The sequence below is a fragment of the Octopus bimaculoides genome, chromosome 1 (assembly GCF_001194135.2).
Source record: "Octopus bimaculoides isolate UCB-OBI-ISO-001 chromosome 1, ASM119413v2, whole genome shotgun sequence".
NCBI classification, from domain to species: domain Eukaryota; kingdom Metazoa; phylum Mollusca; class Cephalopoda; order Octopoda; family Octopodidae; genus Octopus; species Octopus bimaculoides.
Genome location: NC_068981.1, coordinates 112,265,426 through 112,281,776, shown reverse-complemented (window position 1 = coordinate 112,281,776; position 16,351 = coordinate 112,265,426). Strand labels below are relative to the sequence as shown.

The following is a 16,351-nucleotide window of genomic DNA, read 5'->3' as shown; positions in this document are numbered from 1 at the left end:
CACCACGTGCTTTTGTAGCTCATTCATTCTTTTCTTCGATATCTCCATATCTTCTGTTGAAAAACCTTCAAATTCGGAATCACTGCTTGATAGCATGAAACTCCTCTCCATCTTCAAAGTTGAAAAAAATTAACTCCGCAAAAAATGTGGAAAAAAATCTTCCAAAATTCACTGAGTTCAAATATCACGCCAAACAATGTGGGAGACAATAACTCAACTGTTTGCAAAGTGAAATCAGGTGTTTTAACGAATGTACTAACGAGATTGGGTTCAAATATACATTTAAATAACAATGGGTACGCTCGGCCGGCTAAGTCTTTTGAACCAAAAAATTTTTCGGCTGTCTACGGTCGGGTTAGTAACGAAAGGGTTAAGTGGTTCCTACTATTTAGTGGTAGTAAATAGTTTCTCTAAATGGCCAGAAATTTCTCAGTGTAAAAAGCTAACCTCCTCAACTACGATAAACTTTCTATATGAGCTGTATGTGAAATTTGGCATCCCAGACATAGCAGTCTAACAATGGAATGCAATTTGTGTCTTTTGAGTTTAAAAAGTTTTGTAAAACATTTGCTGTAGAACATGTAACTATTATGCCATACCAGATCTAATGGACAAGCAGAACACTAAGAAAGTTGAATAAGGAAGTCATGGATGAGGTAGCTCTACAATTCTTAAGAGTATACCACATGACACCAAATCCAAATACACCAGAGTGAACCCGGAAGAATGGAAGAGAATGATCATATGATATTTTTCAAGTACCAATGCCACTACAAATAATTGAACCCAGATATATGAGCAAAAGAAAAAGAACATGTATGGAGTTCCTGGAAGTGGATGCCAAACAGAAATAATTTTTAATTTGTAACTGTATAAAAAAAAAAAAAAAAATTTTAATGGAGGTGGGGGATGATGTAAAAATTATTGCTAATACAAAGAAATAAAATTACACTCCCTAAGAAGAAAGAAAAACTTAAAAGCGAAGATGTTATGGGGATAATAATAATAATGAAATACACCTCCCGTGTGATGAGTGGTATGTGTAGTCATTACAAATACTGTAATGTCAAGAAATCGGTCTGCTTCTCAGCTACATGGTTTCGGGTTCAGTCCCACCGCATGGCACCTTGGGCAAGTGTCTTTTGCTATAGCCCTGGGCCGACCGAAGCTTTGTGATTGAATTTGGTAGGCGGAAGTTACTGCTGCATGTGTATATGTCTGTGTATGTGCTTGTGCCTCTCCGAAAGAGTGAGAGGGATATATATATATATATATATATATATATATATGTATATGGTATATTTTTGGGGGTGACATCTATTTCTGTCTCTGTCTCCATTTCTTTGCCTTCCTCTCTCTCTCTCTTTCCCTCCCTAAAACTTCTTTCTTTGTTCTGACTATCTGTCTGTCCTCTCATCTCCAGTCCTACAGGACATTTTCATTTTCCTTTGCATTACCCAATATCTTGCTTGTCTTGCAGCTGCACATTTTTTCTTGTTGTATATGTATATTTTATATTGTCATGTTTGTTTTCATCATTGTCTTGTATGTTTGCTAGCTATTCCCAGTGGCTTTTTGCCACTGGCGCCACAAAAAGCGAACAATATCAATGTTAAAGGCGCAAAATTGTCATGATTTTTTGGATGCTAACTGATGAGGAATTAGTTACGAATTTTTTATAATGTTTTTGTAAAATTTTCTATTTGTTGTGCTTTTGTCAAATTTTTGCACAAATCAGCATTCTAAAACTATACTAGTATTGATAATAATATGTATAGTTTTGTAGCTTGTTCTGTAGTTTTTGAAAACAAGGTGTGCATACACACAATTCAGATTTATACTTATATAATTATATAAATTAAATCATTTTTAATATACTACAGCGCTTTGAAATTTGCAGCTTATAGCTATTTATAACATATACACAAGAACTCAGCTAAATTGGTCATTCTATTTTGCATCAAAGTTTATATGCTGACAATGTGAATTAATTCATTCTTAGAGCATTTCTGAGTAATTTGAAATATAATGTAAAGTAAGTTTTAATAAACATGCAATTTGGACCTCACTGTAAAAAATAAACAGACGTTTTATATTTCTGGGTAGAACAAGTTGAAAGTGCTTTGATTACTTTCTACTTTCTTTAGTGCTTTATTATAAAAAGAATATTCATCTTCTATCCACAGAAAGACTATTTCTAATGTATACAAACTCATCATTGTGATTTTACATCTTCTTTCCATGCTGGCATGAGTTTGACAGGAACTGCTTTGCCCAGGTTCAAAATGTCTATTTTGGAACGGTTTCTACAGTTGGATGCCCTTCCTAACAGAAACCACTTCACAAAGTATACTAGGTGCTTTCTACATGGCACTGGCATGGGTACTTTTATGGGGCACTGGCATGGACACTTTTGTGGTACCAGTATGGGTGCCTTTACATGGCCTTGGCACAGGTGCTTTGAATGGCACCAGCACAAGTGTTTTTTACATGACACCAGCACCTGTAAGGCCTCAAAGGAAGAACCTCTTGGCTGTGAGACAGACATAGAAGACATGTTGTATGTATGGGTGGCCACAATTTTACTTAGTTTGACATGTCTTCTCAAGTACAACAAACTGCCAAGAGTCTCAGTCAGTCTAATCTGTGTAACAGTGATTAGTCTAATAATATATATTAAATAATTAATTCATTTACTTTTCACAGTGTGCCTAAAATTGTATGTTTATTAAAAGGTATAACATTTAATATGATGTTTATTAAAAAAGGTTAAACATCAAAATCGAAATCAAATTCGATGACAGGCATCTGTGCTAGTGGAGCGCTAAGAGCACCATCCAAGTGTGATCATTGCCAGAGCAGCTGACTGGCTTCCGTGCTGGTGGCACGTAAAAAGCACCATTTGAGTGTGATCGTTACTAGCATTGGCTTACTGGCACTTGTGCCGGTGGCACGTGAAAAAATATTCGAGCGAGATCGTTGCCAGTGCCGCTAGACTGGCTCCTGTGCAGGTGGCATGTAAAAAACACCATTTGAGCATGGCCGTTGCCAGTGGCACATAAAAGCACCCACTACACTCTCGGAGTGGTTGATGTTAGGAAGGGCATCCAGCTGTAGAACTTCTGCTAGATCAGATTGGAGCCTGGTGCAGTCATCTGGTTCACCAGTCCTCAGTCAAATCGTCCAACCCATGCCAGCATGGAAAGCTGATGTTAAACGATGATGATGATGATGATGATTTCATATCATATATAATTATATTAAAATTACATTAATAAAGGGGGAAAATATCAAAGAGGAATCAATGGGTGACAGATAGGTAAAAATAACCTTTTGAAGAGCAGCTTCAACTTTTTCTGGATGGTATTTAATGGCAACTGTAGCATCAAAAACTGGTGTTGGCATCTTTTTCAAGACATAATTCCTGTGAACGATATTAAAAATAAATTAGTAAAGAAAATGCGTTACTATTGATTGATCCCACATAAGCTCTGACAGAGTAATGCTAACATCAAAGGCCTTCCAGACATAACCATTAAGTCCTTTTGATAGGCACGGTGTAATAAATACCATGTTAAGTAATGTCTATTTCTTTTTTTTTTTTATCAGTTCAAAGGGTGTTATTTGAAAAGTATGGCTACTATTTGTAATAAATCAAGCAACTGGTAAATAATTGCAGCGGATAATCAACTCAAGACTTAGGGACCAATTCACTTAGAATTATACCATCATATTTCACTCATTATAATTTTTTATATATATTGGCCTGAATTCTTGACTTTTTAGATAAAAATAATTGAAAACTTCATACTCCTCTAATGCATCAGCAATATCTTGGAAACCTTGGATTGTGGTGCCATTTCTATCCCAGATAATTGTCTGCAATTTGTTATTAATTTGCAAGGCTTTTGCCAACATACGTGCTCCAACATCTTCCATACTGTTACCACTGCAAATAAATTAAAAAAATAAAATAGATTTTAAATTTATTAATCCTTCTTTGAAGTAGAAATAAAGCAATACAAATAGCCAATAAGAGTGTTAACAGATTCTTTTCAAAATGTTTTTATGTAGCTATAGGTCAAGACAAGATAAAAGAGCTTCAAATATAGCTAGCTAATGCATCTGTTTTTTAAAATACAGTGTATAGGGACCACATTTTCACTAAACCTTCCTTCTTAGAGTAAAGTGAGATTTGACTGCTATTTCTAGTAGGTCATTGGCTCCGCTAAAAGTTGTTTATCTTTTATTTAGTGAAACTTTCTACATATCCTGCTGATTCCACTCATGTATATCAATCACATTTCTAAACTAAAGCAACATTTTTGTGTCTATGTGTGTTTGTGCAGCAAAATGTTTCTCAACTTAAAGGATGTCATTTCAGTTGAAAATATTTTAACTTTTGATAAAAATGTAATATGACAATATAGGATTTTGGAAAAATCAATGATTCAGATGAATTTATGAATATATGGTGTAAATAAGACTGTATATATTGATATTAAATGCAATTCATATATAAATTATTTGATAAGTTGAAGTGACATTTTCAACAGTATTCATTTGAATTGGAAGAAGCAAGAGCTAAAATGAAACAAACAGAATGTAATCATCACATATATCAGCTTGTGTGTAAAATTGTATGCAGTTATGCACCAAAACTAAAAACAGCAAATGTTATTTTAAAAACATTATATCAGGTTGTAACAAAAACTCAGTTCTTTTTTTATAATTAATTTGCAAGTTAGTATTTGAAATACGACGAAATCATTAATATATTTTCTTTCAGATTTTGTCAATTTTATCACTACTGAAGTTGCTGTATTGGATTCATATTTTCTCTATGCAAAGAACATATTTGGCATGTTATTCTTTATGAATTAAAAAAAAAGAATAGTGCAAGTGTACCAGCAAAATCACTCCCAAACACTTATGATGATGGTGTAGAGACTATCAGAATATGCAGAAGATGGTTTTCATGATTCAGAAATGGAGACTATAGCCTGCAGGATGAATCAAGAGAAGTGCACTGAAGAGGGTTGGATTCTGATGCACTGGAAGCAAACCAGACTATTGCAGTTTGGGAACTAAGCACGGGCTTCAATGTGGGCCATACCACCATTCATTGTGAATTACAAAGGCTTGGTAAAGTGTTAAAGGTTGGAAAATGGGTCTTGCATGATCTTTCAGCAGACAATCACACACAATGTGTTGATTGATGTGCATCATTGCAATCTCAAGATCTGCAAATGCATTTTTTGAATAGAGTCATTACTGGAGATGTAAAATGGATACTTTACCATAACATTAACTGAAAATGTCAGTGGCTCGGTCATGGTGAAGATCCAGCTCAGCAGCCCAGAAGTAGCCTGCATCCAATGAAGATTCTTCTGAGTGTATGGTAGGATATGCATAGAATAATTCATCACAAGCTACTAGTTGACAATCAAACAATAACAGCTGATGTACACTGCCAACAGCTAACATGGTCGAAAGCACCTTTGCATCAAAAACATCATTCATTAACAAGCAGAAAAAGAGACATCCTTCATCATGATAATGCTAGACCTAACATAGCACAAAAGACCAAACATCTAGAAAATTATACATCACCCATCATATTCTCAGGACCTCACACATACAAATTACCATCTTTTTAGAAGTTTATAAAATCATTTAAATGGAGAGGTCAAGAGCAGAAGTCAAAAATGAGTTAATTTCCTTTTTCACTTCTAAAGCTAGTGTATTTTATGAACATGGCATTAAAAAGCACATTGACAGATGGAAAGAAGTTGTAGAGAAGAATGGTGACAATATTAACAATTAAATAAATCAGATATTGTTCTTTCTTATTGTCTTATTGAGCCTTAAAAAACAGACAGAATTTTCATTACAACCTGATATAAACATGGATGTGCAGTAAGAAGTTTGCTTCCATACCATATCGCTCTGGGTTCAGTCTCACTGCATTTTAACTTGGGTAAGTGTCTTCTACTAAAGCCTTGGACCAACCAAAGCCTTGTAAGTAGACTTGGTAAGTGGAAACTGAAAAATGCCAGTCATATGTGTGTGTGTGTGTGTGTGTGTGTGTGTGTCTTTGTGTCTGTGTTTGTCTCCTACCACTATGTGACAACTGGTGTGGGTGTGTTTATGTCCTGTAGCTTAGCAGTTCAACAAAAGAGAGACAGAGAAATTAAATACCAGGCTTATAAAGAAAATAAGTACTGGAGTTGATTCATCCAACGAAAAATTCTTGACGGTGGTGCCCCAGCATGATCACAGTCTAATGACTGAAACAAGTAAAAGATACATACAAAACTAGGAAAGGTGATTGATGGACCAACAAGGTAAATTTCATTTTTTTGTATGTCTATATAAAAAAAGAAGATGAATAATGATTTCCTATGAAGCTGTAAGTTAATATATTTCTCGATTATTTTATTTATCCTCTCATAAAAAAAGGTGGGGGCTAATACTATAGCATTTACAGGCCCTTTGATACTGTTTAGATCAAGGTCATTAATGTTCATCATGGACAGTTGCAAGTTGACAGCAGGAGGAAAATATAGGCATTGAGCGAATTCTAGAGGGCTGACATTCTGGGAAATGTAATATATGTGGGAGTGGACACAGTATAGATGAGTGAATTGAGAGTGTCTGATTCAATGTAATAGCCAATCAGTCACCTCTGAAGAAACCACTGTAATAATGGTAGGATAAATAGAGTAAGGATATAACATATCCATGGGTCAAAAATTGTAATGCATGAACAACTTCATGCCAATCAGAGTTTTTTTCTTTTCTTTTTGCATTTTAGGATGTTTGAACATGTAGCAGTCACAATGTTCAAAATGCAACAGCAGTACTCCACTGTAGGTTTGATTTGAGCTTTGTAAAAGATTGGTGGTTATTGAAGGCTAAAATGTTTTCTTACTATGAAGAGAAAAGCCACTCTTTGTGCTGCAGTCTTTGCTATGTCGAGGATGTGTGATCACCAAGAGATATCATCAGTGAGAGTGATGACCCAACATTTCTAATGACCTCAAGCATTCCAGTTGCATGTTATACATGCTGAAGAGAGGAAATATGACATTGTGTCTTTGATAGATGTAGTTATAGTGTCTTTGTTCTGATGAAGGAAACAAGATTAGCAGTCTCTCATTGAAGAAGTCTTCTGTTACTGGAATCAGTTCAGATTTGACACAAGATGTCTAAATTATATATAGATGAGGTTTTGATACAGAAAGAAGAGCAGTATCATCTGCACCAGAGTGGAATGTGTCCGATAAAACCAGACTTTGATCACACTACATGTGCTAGAATGTCGATTAGAAAAACCTCCATCAGCAAATGGTACTTTGTGCATTCAGATACGAAAGTTTCAGTCTAAGATATAAGAAATAAATGGAGCCCACAGACAGGCAGTTTTGCCAGGTCATTTGCACTAGATACAGTCAAGTGATTTGCTGTCAAATGAAAATATGCTGTTATTACAAAATTTCTTAAGGCTAATTACCCAATTAATGATTGACATAAAATAGATCTCCAAAAGATCTGGCTTTATGAAAACTGTACTGGTGGTCAGTAAGGAGGAAGAGGGACTCAAGGTTGAAAAAGTAATTGTTAATGGCTATCCCCATCACTGATAAATTGATAGATGATGGGTCAAATGGATTACCTTTTTGGGGAATGGGATATGCTGTAGCATATTTCCAAACACTGGCACAAATCCTTGTAGAGAAATAGAATATGAAGTATTTGGTGAGGAAAGGAGCTAACTCAGGAACATATTATTTGTGGGTAATGGAAGGGATATTGTTGGGCCAGTGTACTTGTCAATCTGAAGTAGCTAGAATTATTTTTGCACTAGGATTGTGACAAACCTGGAGGAGTAGGAGGGATAGTTTTTTTGAAGAGATTTACCCAGCGTGTGCAATATGGAGTTGGATGCAAAGCAGTCAGCAAATGTGGATGTTTTCTCCATAGGAGTACTGCTTAGGGATCCCACTGTGGTGGAGGAAAGGAGGATTCTGCAAAGTTGGTAGAGATCCTTGTGACAAAGGGGAAAAAGGATTTCCTGTAGCATGGGTTACAAAGCTGAATTGACCTCAAACAATAATCTGTCATTATTTTATGAACTTCTAAGAGGCAAAAACACAAAACAGAGGTGGCCCTACCAACATATAAACTCATAATGTAGAGGGATGAAACTATTCATTCTGAAAATAAGTTTCTGGCATTCCACCACTTTTAATGATGTTAATTTACTCATGAATATCTAATGTGATCATGACCATAACAGATACTTTCTGAATGGTTTAAAATTGAATCCAGCATGTGACAGGGCTGCATGCTCTTACCATCTTTTTCCTCATTATCATTGGCAGGATCATTGGTAAGACAAAAGAGAAATCATCTACAGGAAAAACTGATAGGCTGAATAATTAAGCAAAGCAGACAGGTCTTAACATTACTAGCTCTAAAACACAAGTCATGTGCAACAATAACCTTGCACCTATCACTGCCAATGATGAACACTAGACCAGCCTTTACATATCAAGGATGCCAAAGTCAACAAGGTAAAAAAGAACAGCCAAGTAATACTTACCAAAGCTTGTAGAGCTTTAACAAGACTTTAGTTAATTTGCATATCTAAGCAATACAATCTTTGAACTTAAAATACTGGCAGGTAGTAAAATGCAATACAAGATCAATGCTTTCCACAATAGGTGCCCGAGGACAATCTAGTACTCTACTTTTGTGGGGCCAGAAGATGTACATTTTGAATGCAAGGGCCCACCACTTACAATTTTTTCAAGAACTATTCTATTGCAAGCAGTTTCACAGTAGAGTAGTAGGCCATGCATTCACAAATGGGGAGGAACAAGATTCGAAATGTAGGACTAAGATGGACACCATCAGGAAAGCAAAAGTTTTGGTGACCAATGAACACCTGACATAGAATAGTTGATATAAATGGATCTTACATAAAGCAAGGAGTTGCTAAAAACTGTTCTAAATGATGCTGAGTCCTTGAAACCTTATTTCCTAATTGAAGAGATGATTGAACAAATGAATAAAAAATTTTAAAAAACAAGTGGAAATTAAAACAAAAAAGAAATATCAACATATCCTTTGTTTTAATCTTACCTGATGTCTAACTCCTTTAATGTACTGTTGCTTCCTAATGCATTTATTACAAGAGTAGTATCACCTTTCAGTTTGGAATCAGCAAGTGACAGGGATTCAATACACTAGATATAAAAAAAAGAAAAAATCATATGCACTCTGATAATTAAAGATCAGGCCAACCAATACAAGAATTTTAAAAAATAAATAAAAAACAAAACAAATCTAAGAATGATGGTATTAAAAAGTGCTGTGCAATCTTTGGAAATTAGAGAAATATTCCTTCAGTCAGTTGGTAGACAATTAAAAGTAAACATAATCTAATGGTAGTAGACTTAATAGCAAGCAAGAGCAGGCAATTGAAGAAGGAACTAATATAGTAAGATCCATTCCTCATGTATGCCATTACAAATAGTAGTTATTTTGTGTTTATAAAATATATCTGAATAATCTACTATAAGTCTTTATCTATTTCTTTCCAGGTTGAATTGCAGAAATAGATGCTACATTTAAGTTTATGTGATCAACCTTAGCATAACGTCAGAAGTGCAAAATAGAGAAAGAAAAGCAAAAATTATCCATTTTATATTCTCAAAGTATCTATATTTAAAACTTTCTCATATCTTTCTGCTGAAAATTAATATTTATTGTAACCTAATAAATATATAACTGAGAAAGTATGCAAAATGTCCACAGTGTGTACACTCAACCCACCCATCTTGGTTTGATAGCCTCAAGTTTTTACATCATTAGGACAGTTTCAAACTTTTTTCGGACACTTCCAACAACCCTTATTATGATGCAATGCCCACTCCTATTTTTCATAGACATTGCAGGTGTGGAAGCAAAACCTGTAATTAAATAGTCTTAAAGTTAACTTAGCAAAGTTCTTATAAGCAAGAAAACAAACAGGGCCCTACCCACCTCAGGCAAAAGGCTCTACTGAATATGTAGGAAACATGTAGGCAGGAATTCCAAAACGTATACCCAGTGCTATAGACACACAAGAAGTACAGTGGACTCACAGGAAAGTTAATGGAGAAAGTAATTTTTGTCTGTGGAAGATGCATTAGTGCCATAAAGTCTGAGGTCACACTGGAAATTTATCTTTGCAAATGCACTGGAAGTTCCCAAGAAGTAAAAAATAGTTTCTGTTACCTAGGTGGTCTAATTAGAAATGGAGGAGGATGTTCTGAAAGTGTGGTCACAGTATGATGCATGTGTAAGTATAGTAATGCTACATGGTAGCGAGATATGGACCCTAACTGCAGAAGATATGTGAAGTCTAAAGAAGAATGAAACTAGTATGCTTCACAGGATGTACAATATTAGTGCCAATATCATCATCATTGTTGTTGTTTAACGTCCACTTTCCATGCTAGCATGGGTTGGACAGTTTGACTGAGGACTGGCAAGCCAAAACGCTGTACCAGGCTCCAATCTGATCTGGCAAGGTCTCTACAGCTGGATGCCTTTCCTAACGCCAACCACTCCAAGAGTGAAGTGGGTGCTTTTTCCATGCCACCAGCACAAGGGCCAGTCAAGCAGTACTGGCAACAACCATGCTCGAATGGTGCTTTTTACATGCCACCAGCATGGGGCCAGTCAGGTGGTACTGGCATCGACCACGACAATGACTTCAGTTGACTCAACAGGTCTTTGCAAGCACAGTTTATTGCCCAATGATTGAAGGGTACTCTTAAATGGGCCAGTTATGCTGCACTGGCCACGGTTACAGTCTCACTTGGCTTACTGGTTCTTCTCAAGCACAGCATATCTCCATATCTTGGTCACATCATCATCAAGGGTCATGTTTCACCACCTCATCCCAGGTCTTCCTGGGTTTACCTCTTCCATGGGTTTACCTCTTCCACGGGTTTACCTCTTCCACAGGTTTCCTCTAGTGTTAGGGTGTGACACCTTTTCACACAGCTGTCCTCATCTATACGCAACACATGACCATACCAGCACAGCTGTCTCTCTTGCACACCACATCTGATGCTTCTTAAGTTCAACTTTTCTCTTGGGGTGCTTACACTCTGTTGTGTATGCACACTGACATTACACATCCAGCAGAGCCTACTGGCTTCATTCCTTGCAAGCTTACGCATGTCCTCAGCAATCACAGCCCATGTTTGCACACATGTGTCATACAGTGTACCTTTTACTCTGAGCGAGAGGCCCTTTGTCACCAGCAGAGGTAGGAGCTCTCTGAACTTTGCCCAAGCTATTCTTATTCTACCAGCTACGCTCTCAGAGCATCCACCCTTGCTACTGATTTAGTTACCTAGGCAACAGAAGCTATCAGCTATTTGTGGTTTTTCTCCCTGGCATGTGATGGAAGCTGTTTTCTGCACATTTTCGGTGTTTATTGCCCCTGAGCATTTGCAACACACAAAAGCTATCTTCCCAGTTAGCCTTCCTTTGATATTGCTACACTCTTATGTGTCCATAGCTTACACCTTATGGAGTTTATAACTGTGCCTTTTCTACAGATCGATTTGTCATTTTTGTCTGCCTTCCTACTTATTAAGACTTTGGTTTTTGCAAGATTGACTCTAAGGACCTTCGATTCTAGACCTTGCTTCCACAACTGAAACTTCTCATCTAGTTCTGATTGTGACTCAGCTATTAGAGGAAGGTCATCAGCATAGAGAAGCTCCCAGGGCATCCTGCTTTGAATTCCTCTGTTATTGCCTGGAGGACTATGATGAATAAGAGAGGGCTGAGGACTGATCCTTGGTGGACCTCCACCTGGCATTCTTCACTGTACTCGTTGCCAACCCTCACTTTACTGACAGCATCCCTGTACATGGCTACTATATTGAAAGAAATGTTGGGTATAAGAGAAATCAGATGTAGTGTACAAGAAAGGAGACTGCATTGATTTGATTATGTAATGCATATGGATGAGGATAGTTGCATACAGAATTGCTGAATGTTTAAAGTGGTTGTATCCAGGAAGAGACAAAGAATTGAAGGTTGATCTCAAGACACTGAGATTTACAAAGGAGATGACAAAAGACTGAAAAGACTGAAAAGACTGGCATCTTGCTGTGCTCAAGAAGATCCACCCACTACAGCAGAAATATATCCTAAAACCACAAAGAAATGTCATATAAGCAAAAGGTCTTCTTGCAAACTACTTCAAAAATAAATGATAGCATTATGAGGAGATGCTGAAAAGTTCGTAGCTTTGGGTAAAAGAAAATACAAGAAGATCAGTTAATTATAATTTCATTCAACATCTCTCACATTCACACACTTATTGCTGTGGTCCTTCAGTTTTTCTAAACCCTGTAAAAGAACTCTGAAGGTTGGGCCTCCAACCAGACCTTTCCCAATATCCTTAAAGCCAGGAACTTTTCAGTGCATCCTTGTATTATGGCTGGTGACTTTAATGGATATGTTGGGTAATGCAATGATGGTTACTTTGATGTACATGAAAGTTTTATACACTCATAATTTAGAGGTCATTCTACTGTTTGTGACTAGGTTTCTAATTAAAGCAAGGGTTGATTGGAGTTTCTGTGAATCTACGCAGGTTATTTGTTGGAATTCCTGTAAGGGTGGTATTTGCCCATAATTATTATAAACTTTTAAACCCCATGTCTTCAAGGTTAGTTGCACTTGCTTAGACAAAATTCCTTCTAACACTGGCTGTTACAATAGATGCAAGTACACACTCTAACCTGTAACTTTCAAAATCCTACTAATTTCCCACTGGGTTGATCCTGCCTCATAAGGGCTGTTATTTATAGAACCACCCTCACACCATCTGATGGCATTACAAAATACTACATGAACACAACAACCAATGCTACAAGGGAAATTATACACAGCACATGCACTCCTTCAGATGCAAGGATATGGAAAATTCCACTTCCCTGTCCCATTTTATCTAGGAACTCCATGACCATCAGAACAACTTCTCCAACAACAAATAGAGCATCGTTGACAGATCCCCTCCATACTCACATGGAACAGTTGCCAACACTGCTTCCAAGACAGGCTATACATACTTCACTAAACTGCAGTATCCATCAAAATGAAATATGAACTGTCTTACTCTAACCATCAGAGATATAACTTGGCAGCTGACAATCCAGATATATCACCTTAAGCCTAGCTCCTCCATACACAATGGAAGGCTACATAATTCCTGCCACCCATAGAGACTACAGGCCAATCTATGCTGAGAATCCACTTGGGCACCACCAAATCTGGTTACACCCATGGAAAGGCTGTTCCTGTTAAAGTGTTAGATCTTCATTTACCTGTAACAACATCCAACCATGCCAGTATCAAATGCAACAAATTAATGCTGCTTTATATAAACCATACCACACCTTCCAGACATTGCAGAACAGCTACATAGCAAGATCTTGTCTGATCACATGAACCTAAGAACAAGGAAAATAATTGATGCTGCTTCCAGACCAACAATACTGAGTGATCTGAGTTCACCAATAAGAGACCTAACATTGAGAAATCATCTGGAATTTGTTTCATATTCCGCTACTCTCTCTATATATCTATCTATCTATCTATCTATCTATCTATCTATGTATCTATCTATCCATCTATCTATCTATCTAGATGCTTAACAAACTTTAAGTTGTATGGAGTTAAGGCAAACTATTATTAAGCAAGAGCACTCAGAGAGTGTAAACCTCTACCAAGGTAACACCAATGTCCTCTCAATGATTAGCCGGAGATGATTCTTAAAATGAGAATATCTGAAATAAACTTGACTGCTCTCACAAATGAGAATACTAAAAATGAACGTGATCACTCTCAAAGATTAAGTTAAAAAATTTTTTTAATAATCCAGAATCCTTGTCTGGTATCAGATCAATCCCAAAATCTAATCTGTTTGTGCTAGTCACGAGGCTAAACATCCCTGAAAGTTTCATCTGAATCAATCCAATGGCTCTTGAAATATCTTGTCCACAGACAAACAAACACGACTGAAAACAATAATTCTGTCTTCATTAAGGCGGAGGTAATAATGTAACTCCTACCACATACTTTGAGTACCACTTTCTTTCATTTGTCCATTTACAACCTATAAATCTGGTGACCACACTAGCCAGATTGATAACATTCCCACCAGAAAGTGAGATTCATGGATGCTCATAAATGCAAAGTCCTTCCCTGGTGAAGAATGTACCCCTCAGCATAGGTTACTCATTAGCGACTTCAGACTAGAAGGATTGCAAGAAGCAGGCTAGCTTGGAAAAGAAGGATCTGGAAGCTTGAGGATCCTTTGAATAATCAGATTTAGAGATGTCCAAACTGAAGCATTTAATGAGGAGGTGGAGGAATTACAGACATGTAACATAGAGAACAACTGGAAGTGCCTACTAGACAACTTACTAAGATCCACAGACCAAATTTGCAGCTGGTGCAAAGTCCCAGCCAGACCTAGGGTGACAAGGTGGTGGAACAGTGTAGAGCAAAGAAACAGGTTTAGAAGCATGGCGGTAGCAAATAACTACATCAGGTAACTAGAAGGGAAGCTAGGAGGCTTAGCCAGGAGTGAAGCAGAAGGGAAGAAGTTTGCCAATGTTCTGCAGTGTGAGGACCAGCAGCTTGAAATCTTTTAGTTTGTAAGACTGTGTCAAGGAAAATCGTGATGTTGTAGGAGAGAAGTGGATTCACATGGATGATGGTTCACTTGCAGCCAGTGACTCTGCAAAGAAAGAAGCTTAGCAGTGTCACTATGAAAGGCTGTTAAATGTAGAGAACATATGGAAGAAAGAGAGTTTGCCTAATGTGGACCCAACAGAGGGACCAATTATCCGAATAGAAAATAGCTTGGTAGATAAAGACATGAGAGCTAGATAGATGAGGAAAGTTTCCAGTCCATCAGCAAGAACCGCTGAGATGATTAAAATATCTGGTGGAGTGGGATATGGTCTAGTCATCTGTATAGTTAATCAGTTTGTCCACAAGGGAGTCATACCCAATGAGTGGTGTAGCAGCACCATAATCAACTGCTACAAAGGTAAAGATGAGGAAGACAGTTAGTCTAGACAAGGTGCAGTTTGGTTTTATGCCATGGAGAAACACTACTGACGCTATATTCCTGGTTAGGCAGCTGCAAAAGAAGTACTTAGCAAAAACCTCTGTACTTGGCTTTTACTGACATGGAGAAAGCATTTGACAGGTTCCCTTATCTGGTTGTCAATGCGGAAGCTAGGGGTAGATTGTAAGCCATGTACAGGGATACTGTTACTAAGCTGAAATTTGGTAACCTGTATAACAATGAATTTAGTGTACAGGTAGGAGTTCCCCAAGGATTGATTCTCAGTTCCCTCTTATTCATCATAGTCTTCCAGGCTATAACAAATTTTAGACAGGCTACCCTTGGGAGCTCCTCTGTGCTGATGACCTTGTTCTTATAGCTGAATAATTACCAGAACTAGAAGAAATTTCAGGTGTGGAAGCAAGGTCTGAAATGAAAGGGCCTTAAAGCTAATTTAGCAAAGAACAAAGTTCTAGTGAGTAGGAGAGCAGACAAATCACAAATCCCTTCAGGTAGATGGTCCTGCTCAATTTGTAAACAAGGTGTAAAGAGAAATTGCTTAAGGGGTACCTGGTGCAAGCTATGGACACATAATAGGTGCAGCAATATCAGAGGAAGGATAACAGAGAAAGTAGTTTTTGTGAGTGGTAGGTGTATAGGTACAATAAACTCAAGAAATGTACAGAAAACAGACTTCATCAAATGCCCAGGGGGATATTCAGAAGTAGTAGATAGCTTCCCTTACCTAAGTGACCAAGTCAGCAGTAAAGGTGTCTGCTCCAAGAGCATAGCTGCTAGAACAAGGATAGGCTGGGCAAAGTTCAAAGAGCTTCTACCATTGCTGGTAACAAAGGTTCTCTCCCCTAGAGTGAAAGGCAGATTGTATGATGCCTGTGTATAAACAGCAATGCAACATGGCAGTGAAACATGGGCTGTGACTATAGAAGACATAAAAAAGCTTGAAAGAAATTAATCTAGTATGCTTTGCTGGATGTGCACTGTTGGTATGCATGTATGACAGAGTGCAAAAATCTTGAGAGAAGAGTTGGGTATAACAGGCATAAGATGCAATGTGCAAGAGAGGAGACAGCACTGATATGGTCATGTGATGCACGTGGAGGGAACCTGTGGAAGAGGTAAACCCAGGAAGACACAGGATGAGGTGGTGAAGTATGATCTTCAAATGTTGAG

General features: G+C 37.3%; 1 protein-coding gene across 6 annotated transcripts in view; it reads right to left on the bottom strand.

The window, feature by feature from the left end:
* Window positions 1–16,351, bottom strand: part of LOC106880055 (F-actin-uncapping protein LRRC16A) — a 507,909-nt gene that overhangs the window by 316,042 nt on the left and 175,516 nt on the right. For all 6 annotated transcript variants that reach the window (XM_052969341.1, XM_052969359.1, XM_052969344.1 and 3 more), the window contains exons 15-17: window positions 9,151–9,254; window positions 3,812–3,949; window positions 3,331–3,424 (exon numbers count right to left, since the gene is read on the bottom strand). In XM_052969341.1, coding sequence (XP_052825301.1) covers window positions 3,331–3,424; window positions 3,812–3,949; window positions 9,151–9,254 — 336 coding nt within the window. The remainder of the gene's footprint in view (window positions 1–3,330; window positions 3,425–3,811; window positions 3,950–9,150; window positions 9,255–16,351) is intronic.